This window comes from Mycteria americana, chromosome 12 (genome assembly GCF_035582795.1).
Source record: "Mycteria americana isolate JAX WOST 10 ecotype Jacksonville Zoo and Gardens chromosome 12, USCA_MyAme_1.0, whole genome shotgun sequence".
NCBI lineage: Eukaryota > Metazoa > Chordata > Aves > Ciconiiformes > Ciconiidae > Mycteria > Mycteria americana.
The window spans coordinates 9,550,063-9,560,074 of NC_134376.1; the positions used below are offsets into that span (position 1 = coordinate 9,550,063).

At 42.0% G+C, this 10,012-nt stretch overlaps 1 protein-coding gene across 1 annotated transcript; it reads right to left on the reverse strand.

The window, feature by feature from the left end:
• Window positions 1–576: 576 nt before the first annotated feature.
• LOC142415961 (acyl-coenzyme A synthetase ACSM4, mitochondrial-like) lies at window positions 577–9,687 on the reverse strand. Its single transcript, XM_075514945.1, has 13 exons — window positions 9,487–9,687; window positions 8,827–9,037; window positions 8,090–8,297; window positions 6,046–6,189; window positions 5,449–5,605; window positions 3,809–3,888; window positions 3,180–3,303; window positions 2,705–2,785; window positions 2,395–2,496; window positions 1,905–2,032; window positions 1,716–1,815; window positions 999–1,118; window positions 577–663 (listed from the first exon to the last, which is right to left on the reverse strand). Exons 1-13 carry the CDS (start codon window positions 9,685–9,687, stop codon window positions 577–579), a joined length of 1,743 nt encoding a protein of 580 aa, XP_075371060.1.
• Between the last annotated feature and the right edge of the window lie 325 nt (window positions 9,688–10,012).

Below are 10,012 nucleotides of genomic sequence, written 5' to 3' on the forward strand. Positions count from 1 at the left end.
ACTGCTGAATAGCTACCATCCATTTGTCAAGCCTCTGCCTCACATTTAGATGCTGCCTATGCTGCAGTCTTAAAGATGTCCGCATTCTTTTACTTCCGAGTTGTCATAATTTGCACTTACTGAACATTCATTGTGAACACATTAATTCCTAAGTCTTGAGGCTTACAAGATTCATACAAGCAAGGTGCTTAATTTGGATGCTTGCAAGATCTATGGCCATTTCTGGGAACTTCATTACGTACTTATCAGGTTTTCCTCATTAATAAGCCTCTGAATGAACACACTGCTCCTTCACCTGGTAATCACTTACTTCTACTTGTACCGTAATTCTGAAAAGCATTAGGTGGCTGGAAGATACGTTTGCATATGCCTTGCTAAGTAGGCTTGATTTTAGTTAAGCAAGAACGTGAGCATTTAAAAACCATACAGTTGGAGTTTTTAAACCTTGTGCATTATTACACAATCGCTGCGTATCGGGTGAAATATAATCCTATGTTGGTGCTTAGAGTTGTAATAGAAAACCTCCATTCTGAATGAAATTGATAGAGATAGGCTTTTTTAGATTGCTTATCAAAACTAAATCTGTCCCCACTCCTTGTTCCTCAGTTCATTCCGTCTGATTTTCCCAGCGATTGTCTTTGGCAGCTGCTGGACAAATTCAATCTGATTCAAAAGAGGAAAAAAGTAAAATGAGCAGATTTCATTTAGAAATTTTTTTTTCAGAACAGCATAGGTCTCCATCCTACATAATTTAAATAAGTATTTGGTGACTGAGGAAATAACTCCAATTTGAATTTAGATTATTATTATATCTATTATTTTTCAAAATAATCTTTAATATTAGTCATTTTTCTTGCACAGTACATATTTGGGCTTTTTTGTTTCTGAGTTTGAACTGAGTCTAATCTTTCCGTTTCTAGCCTCTCCCCGTTAAAATAGGTGTTTGGGATTTTTTTTTTTTTTTTTTAAATCACTCATGAACACTCATGTTCACTTACCTTTCTGGGGTACTTGTATGGAGCAGTGACTTTCTTGACATGATCTTGCAATTCACAGGCCAGTTTCTTTGGATCTTGTGACTTAAAGGAAGGAGACAAGACCACAAAAGCTTTTACCACCTACAAAGGGAAAATAAATAAAAACCACAGCATTAATTAAACTACAGCAACCTAACAAATGAGGCAATTAATTGAGAATAAGTGAGTATTGCCTGCAGAAGAGGCTTGCTGTATCACACTTGTGCTGTAGAGCAAAATTCACTTTTGTGTAAGCAAATTTAAAATTAGGATGAAAGACTGTTTCTGTCTTACATTACTAAAGGTCCTAAGTAATACATGATAAAAGTTTCAAGCTCTGCTTCCAAATTTGTAAGAGTTCTGTAAAGGACTTCTAAAGTTCTTAGATGCTGGGACCTTTTCTGTAAACATATGTTGTTAAAGAATGTAATTCTCCAGGCAGTGGGTCGAAGTGTACATCAATTCTTACCAGAGTCACCTTTATATTCACTGTCGTCTTCTTTAGGAAACTAAGGATTGTATTTTCATTAAAAAAAAAAAAAAGAATATGGGATACACAAACTACTGCTCCCCTCACTTTGGGTAAGGTGATGGAAAAGTTTGTATAGCTATATTAAGAGTCTTATGAATTCAGTGGAAGTTAGGTGTAAGCTCTATCACACAAGGCACTTTATGAATAGGAGAGTGACCGCTAACGACCTCTCCTCTGATGGAATCTGGGCTGCTGACAACGGCTGACTCAACGACAGCTGGGTGCTGTATCAGGGCACTCTCTATTTCAAATGGTCCGATACGATACCTAGGAGAGAGAAATGAAATGCTTAGTAAATGAAAGGTATATGGTTATTTTTTAGACATTTCTTGGCATTTTAACTGAAATCTACAAACCCAGAGGAGATGATGACATCATCAGATCTCCCCATAAACCATATGTATCCATCCTCATCCATGGTTCCTCTGTCTCCAGTGATATAGAAGTTCCCACAGATTGTGGAAGTGGTTTTCACTGGATCATCCTGTTGAACGAGCAACAATTAAGAATTCTAAATATTGAGAAGCCTTAAGCTAAGAGATGAGTTTTGCCTCTTTGGACACTACCCATAGTATCTTTCACTGCTTGTTTTCTGTTTCAAGAATGTAAGAGCTTGTGCTTGCTTTTTCCAGAGGGGAAAGCTGATCAAAAGGGCAGATACAGAACTGAAGATCATGCAGTAGATCTGCAGAAGAATGGGGGAGAGAATGGAAGTTTCGTAAGTCAGAACACTGTCAAGTCAAGAAGAGCCACAAGCTCCTTGGTGTTGCACCTGCTCCTTTTGGTATAAATACATACCATGCTGCAGGCCTGAACTAGCTGTCCAGAAATTCACTTTTGGCTTACCAGGTATCGAGTGAAAAAAGTAAATGGCCGCTTGGCATCCATTTTGATAGCAATGTCTCCTTCTTTCCCAGGAGGCAGAACACTGCCATTTTCATCTATAATCTGCAATAGGAAGGGCAAATGGGTGATTATAACTTCCCATTTTAAGAAAGCCATGTTCTAAAACTAACCAGCAGCCAAGAGCTCAACCAAAAAAGTCAGCCAGCCCTGAATACCACTGTATGGTACTGAAGCTTGTACGGTATGTTGTACTCTCTCGTGTTTTACTTCCTATGAAATCAACAGCAAATAGAAAAGGGGACCACCATACCTGAACATCGTAGGGGGGAGCTGCCTTTCCCAAGGAACCTGGCTTAATTTTCATTCCTTTCATATTTGCACATATCATTCCCTGTTGGAAAAAACCAAACAACCAGCCCAGGTATTTTTCACTGTCATTCCTGAGGCTATTCCTGTTTTTGTACTATGCCCTCTGTTGAGCTAGCATAAGATCTAAATCTTCCATTGTGCGAGCCAATGCATTTGTGAACTTCACTGACAGTCTTGGACAAAAAGTTCAAGATATTTTACAACTTAAGTAGTCTTAGAAGCAGTATCATAATCAAACTGTAATTCTAAGCAAAACAATAAACCCTCTTGTAGGCAATTGCTATGTATTCTAATGCCGTCTTTCTTTTTAGTCAAATATATATGGTCAAGTTCCATATTTACCAAGAGGAATGAGATAACTAAGTCCCCTGAAGTAATAGCTGAGTTGTAACCCTTTACAAAAAAGCTGAACGTACAACTTCGGTTTGGCCGTAGGCTTCATAGATAGTGAGTCCTGTCTGGCTTTTCCACTGTGCCACCACTTCTGGATTGAGTGGTTCCCCTCCGGTCAAACAGTGCTTCAGTGTCTTGAATGCATACCTTCATAGACAGAGGACATTGCTGCGTATCAGAGAACAGAAAGGGACAAATTCTGCTCTCCTGGACATCTGTATGTCCAACCCCATGATGTCAGGACACACCAGACTCTCTTAGAGTTAGGGTTGAGAGAAAGCATAGAGCTCCAGCTGGAGTGGGGCTGGAAAGGGGCTGCCCAAGTGGTGAGCTGCAAAGATGCACAGGACTGATGGCAGTGCAGCCACACGTGTGCCTTCAAGAGCTGAATACCGGCCTCTGTATTTACTGTCTGTAACGCCTCAGGGCAAAATTTGCTCTGGGTTGGAGGTGCCCGAGGGGTGGATTTTGTCACCTGTCTCTGCAGTGCTAAGGAAAGGGCTCTGCCTCCTCACAGCCCCTGCCTCCAACACAGAATTTCCACCACTCTGAGAGTTTAAGTGGCTATAAGGGCCTGTAGAAACCATTGTTAAAGAGCCAGGCGATAGCTTGTACAGACACGGCGTGGTCACTTGTAACAGACGCGTGGTACCTGGTGAGGTCATGCTGTACCAACATGCGGTAGGCAGTTGGGGCGCTGCACAGAGTGGTCACTGGATATCTGCACAAGGTCTGACAAATTAAAAAAAAAAAAGAGGGTTAAACAGTATTGTTTTGGGAAAAAACTTGCTGCTAACTATTTTGTTCTATTCCATACTAGGGCACAAATTACAAGACCTGATTGTAACCTCAGTTACATGGAAAGCAAAGTAATTGCCATCACTGTCAGTGTTCAGGAAAGGATGTTACAGTGCCCCAAACATCAGCTGAAGAGGTACATTGACTGTGGTAAATCACTGGTGTACCTAGTTTGTCCTGATGCTCACTTGAAGCACAAGGAATGTTCCTTGGTATGAAACCCTGGCCCTGGAGGTGCAACGAAATTTTGCAGGGGACTTCAGTAAAGCCCACATCTCACCCTAGGACAAAGTCAGGCACCTCAAAATGGAGGCACCTAAAATTCAAGGTTTCTTTTGAACATTTTGCCTGTGTCAGTCTTTAATCTGGCTCCACACTTTCTGAAATGGACTGTCGCAAAGCTTTAGACATGCTGCAATTCCCTCAGCTGTCCTGGCAAAGGGCCTGACATGCGCAGAGCCAAGTTTCCATGAGCTCTGGCCAAGTTGAGGGTAATGCTGTATTAAAAAGTTGGTTTGGACTGCCAAATTTATATATCCTCCTTTAGCTGGGACAGAACACAGGACATGAGTGCCTTGCTAGATCTCAGCTGAAAATAAAGATCCCAGCTGACCCTCTGTTTTCTGAGACATCTTTATTTCTCATCTGTAACACCAGCAGATGATTCACAGTCACTCATGTGGAGCTAAGCCTTACTTTTTTTTTTTTTTAAACCTCGCTTCTGCCTGCAATGAAAATTTGCTCAGAGATGGGGACAGGTGGTGATAAATAAAAGCAAGGGGAAGACCTCTCATTCACCAGCCTTCACTTCAGCCACACCATGGGTAAAGCAGCCTCTACTATCAAACTTCATTTTGTGCAGAGATGTGAAACCCCATGCATGTTGCAAGCGGGTGTTTGCAAGGCCAAGAAATGTATACAAAAAAGAAAACCAAACTATCAACTACCATTTTAGAAAGGAACTGAAATGGGATTAAAATCCCCAAGTAACCCCCACATGTTAGGAATGTACACTTTTCCACGTAGGTGCTTTGAGCCATTTGGGAGCAGCACTCTTCCCTCTGTGTTAGATTAAAACTCAGATTGGCTTGAGAAGCTTGAAAATAATTTCTTTTAAGAACAAGCCAATCTTACGGCTTCAGTGTTTTCCAGTACTGACTTGCCTTTCTTAAGGGTCACAGCAGCGTAACTAAAATATTAATTTACATGTAATTCAGCTCATTTATCATTTCAATAGTGAAATACAGTAGGGGAGAAGTTTAAGTAATACCAGTAACTCCTACTGATCGGAAGCAGCTGGTAATATCCTGTGCCCAAAAGAGTCATGCTGCAAAATCCTTCCTGTATTATATTCCTATTCAAAGAACAATCACCTTGTGGTTATGCCATCTTAAAACAGCTAATCCCATAAACCTAAGAGGCTTAGTTTTGTGGCCTGCCTGGAAAACAACATGAAACACGAGTAACTGTTCATTGTGAGCATGGTGTTCTTACATTTAATACTGTTTTTGGATCAAACTGTGGCATGGCATGTACAAAAACACATGTGCCCTGGAACCACGGACCAAAAACGCTCCCAATAGCTGCTTTTACCCAAGCAGTGTCTGACATGTTCCACATGATGTCTGAGGGAGTCAGATTCATCCAGTATCTGTTGAAGACAAAGGTGGTCAATATAAGGGAGTCTGCAAGTGGAAATTAAAAAATGTGAGGGTGTTTTTTTTTTTCCTTTTTTTTGCTTAGAAAGGCATGGTAAATTTGATCTGAAACTCAAGAGCTCAAATAAATGTCTTTTGCCTAGCCTTTATACTGATGGCAAAGATAAAGAAAATCAAATGGTATCCTAACTCATTTATTTGAATATGTTATTTAGCCTGGATTATCAGGTAAGTAGTTTCTAAAATGGAGCCACATACCATATTGAACAAGATCCTTGCTTCCTGGGTAAAATTCAGCTGAGGAGACCAAAAGAAATTACACGTATAGTATTGTGGGAGCCTCATCATCTATCATAATTTTATCACGTACAAAACCTCTTCTATTTGCTTCACATTTCAGAGCTGTAAAGGCATAATTAGCTGAATACTTTACCTTCCACAGAGAAAAAACCCCAGACCAAAGCTTCCATAGGAATGTTCAATCATTTTGGGGGAGCCTGTGGTGCCACTGGTAAAATAGATTGCCATTGGATCCTGGCTTTTTGTCTTCACGCAGTTATGGACAGCAGGGGCAGCCCTTAATAAAAATGAAAGTCTGTATGAAACAGTGGCTGGTGTCACTGAGCACACTTAGCTTGGATCCGCTGTGCCCAGTACATGCAGGATTGTTTCTACAGTGAGACATGAGGGCTAAGAAACTACTGAGATCCCCTCACTCTTGCACTGCTAGTTCTGTATTAAAGTGTTGCTGATCTTGCTCTTTAACTATTCTCCATGTCCACCTTCCCCAGAGTAAAAACACCAACTGGCTCTTTTATTAGCCTCCCTTAACAACCACCAAAAGGCCTGGCATCTTGTGTTTGACCGAAGTGCCTTCCAGAAAGCATATCTTCCAGCCGTAGTGCGATTAGCTGAGGGAGGACCCACCATTTCTTTCGGTAGGTGGTCCCACCGGGTAATTATCCTTGCCGTGTTTGGGAAGCATGGGGAGGCTCAAACTCTTGGTTGTCTGGCACATGGGAGGAAAATATTTCTCATCTCATACTAGGATGAGAAAGCAAACCTGCTTCTTCTTCTCTGCCAGGACTGATGTTCAAAAAGGTTTTGCTTGGCACGCAAACATTGCCCCTGCCTGCAAGGCTGGGCGTGGGAAGCCTGTCTCCCCGGGCCAGCCGTCTCCCTGTGCTGGCTGGCAGGCAGACAGACTGCCCGGGAGCCCTCGCACCGGAGCCCCGCAGCCTCCTGGCCAGCTTAGCAGCCAGCTAAGGCAGCCGAGGACACGGGGAGCTGGGAAGTCTGGGCAATTAGCCCACTAGGTAGGCAGGCTGCCAGTGATCGGGAGAGAGCACGAGCCAGGCAGGACAGCAGCCCAGCACTCTGGGAAGACTGGGAGCCTGACAGCTGAGCAACCCTGGAGCCAGACAGCATTTTGCAAGGCTGCCATCCGGGGAAACCAGACAGCCTACCTGCCTGACCGCCAGTGACAGCCTCTGCAGGACCGACGCAGTTCCAGACAATATTTAGCTTTTATCAAATCAATTTTACCCTCTGCCATGGAACTGAGCCATCGAATATTAGCCCAGCATGAAAGAGGATTCATCAAATCGACTTGACAATGTTTTAGTAGCTCAAGGAGGTTTGAGAATGCAGTGTTACTGCTTCCTCCGTCTTCCAGTTTAGTGACACTGAAGTGGGCAGTTGTTCAAGGGGGCAGATGGAAATACAGTGAGACTGCCCAGCGAACTGCACAGGTAATGCTAGTTCAGACACCTGTGGTTGTGAGAACACATGGTACACCTTATAAAGCTCTTAAAGTGACTGAAGAGCTTGGATCCCACCTTGAAATAATGGTTTTAGCTACATAGGTGCTTTTAACAACATACCAGCTGGTAAAATCACACCTAGGGCCTTGAGCAGGTTGCAGCAGGGTATTTGCTTCCGTTCTCCACCCCTTTGACAGTCCCATGCACTGCAGTGCAGAGCTGTCTGTCGGGTGCCATTTCAGTAGCTGCTTTTCAGTAGTGAGGCAGGTGGATTCCTAAACACATTAGGTTCATTTTGCAGTGTGCTTTTTTAGGCTTTTGTAGTGAAAAGCTATTTGCATTAGCCTTATTATCATCAAGTTTTAGGAATCTAGATTGGAATAATTTGTATAGAATATTTTTCTTTGAGCTTTAGAGGGTAAACAGGCCACAGCTGTCAATAAAAGAGGCTTTCCTATCCATTTTTCCATATTATTTCATAGTCATATGTAACAAACCTAGACATCACAAGACTGTACTTATTTTTTAATTAACAATTTGGCTATTCCCAAATATTCCCTTTCTTCATAGAAAAGAGACTAAATTGCCTTCTCTCCCACACTCTCAAAGGTATCTAGTTCATTAATGAGACACAAGTGCACCAGTGTGTTTATACAACATGAGAAGTTCTCCACTAGAGATAACTATGATGGAGCTAAGGTAGAAAGCACTTACTTGAGCAAATCACTGAAGTTCAGCCACTCGGCCCTGCTGCTTTCAGATACAAATAGCTTCGTTTTCAGAAACTGGCACTTGGATGCAACCGAGTCTACCACAGGAGCAAGCACATCAGTTGTAATAATGCACTTAGCCTTGGAAGCCAGCAATCTATAGTAAATGTCTTGTGCTGTCAGTTGTGTTGTCCCTGGGATGATGATAACACCTGAAAGTGCAATAAAATGGGAAATTTATTAGGTATTTTTCACTTTCAGTCCTGATCACTTCATAGCTTCTCCTGATTTGTTGAATACCAGCACTATTCAATCCAGAAATGAGAATAATGTAAAACAAGTCCCACACACCTGAACTTGAATACAGATGTGCAGATCTCAAGTACAAAATAGCTTCTGTTTCTACGAGCTCCTTTGCTCCAGGCACAATGTAAGTAGAAAGTACAACTTTGGGGCAGTAAACACTAGCAGCTTTAACTTAAGTCTGTTGAAGTTAAATCAAACTGATTTAACACAACCACATTGATTTAACACAATCAACACAAGCCACAGAAAGTGAAAGAAAAATGATGAAGGTAATTCCATCAGTCATAAGAGACTACCCCTGTCAGCCCCTTTGATCATCAAATGTTTAAGCTACGAAGTCAAATAAAAAATGTAATTGTTAAATGAATTGTTAACCAACTTTTGGCATAGAAGGTAACAAACAACCTACAGACCATTAGGAATGACACAATTCACCTGTTCGCATACAAGCCACGTTCAGTAGCCACCACTCTGGGATTCGGGGTAGAATCACTAAAACTCGGTCTCCTCTTTGCAGACTGCATGGCCCAGACAGCACGTTGGCCCCTTTTTGGGACAGGAAGCCCAGCTCTTCAAAGCTCCATTTCACTTCATCTCCTTTTCCATTTATCCACCACAGAGCTGGATTTGATGGTCCCTTTTGTTCCTATACACAACGCAAGGGTAAATAGTGTGCTGGTTACTTCTGAGACTCCCGTAGTTCCTTGCAGAGTTTTTGGGATGCGCCAGGCAGTGGAATCTGATAGCGTTACATATTCTAGGGCAGGGATATTAAGCATGTTTTGTTTAAAAGAGCCCTTTTCCAAGGCATGTATAAGGTGGTGTGTATATCTACCTGATTTGCAATGCTTACAAATTACTTAGAGGCTTTTACGAACCCAGCACTGCACACACTGCTGAATCAGAGTCACAGAGACAAAGCACCATGTCCAAGCAAATTGCCCTCCTTTCTCTGCAATGTAAGATTATGTTAAAATAGAAATAGGGGAGGAAATTCTGGTCCCACTGAAGCCAGTGATGGTTTTAGACTTGACTTTGGGGATAGGGGCACAGTTTCACTAAAAATGCTGAATTCTACAGGTTCAGAAATGCTACCTTTTCTATTTGAGACCACTTGTCCAGCACATCACTTGCAAAATTAAAGTACTCAGGGACTTCCTGTTCACAACGACCGATAGCTTCATAATCTGAGAAATTCAAAGGTGCAAAAGTCTTGTGATACTGGTGGAATAATCTGCAGAGTGTCCGGATGCTCCATGGGGACCGCAACACTTGAAATTCAAGTAAAATCTTCATGGCACAAAAGCAGATATATGGGGGCTTTTGGAGATGATAACCATCAGAACTATTTTTTAATGATTATTTCCCTCCTACAAGAGACAGAAAAATCAATAATAGTATTATGATGTGCACATTCCCAGATGGGCTGTTGGCTCCAAATGGAACAGATGTATACAGAGCAGCAAGTCCACCTCTTTATGACATTTTATCCCACCTCTCCGTATGGGTAAGCTAGAGCTCTGGGAAACCTTTTAAGTCTCCTGCTTCTTCATCTGTCCACAGGTTTCTCAGGGAATTCCCCTTGGAGCTGACAGTTCCTATTCTGTCAAACAAAAGTAGG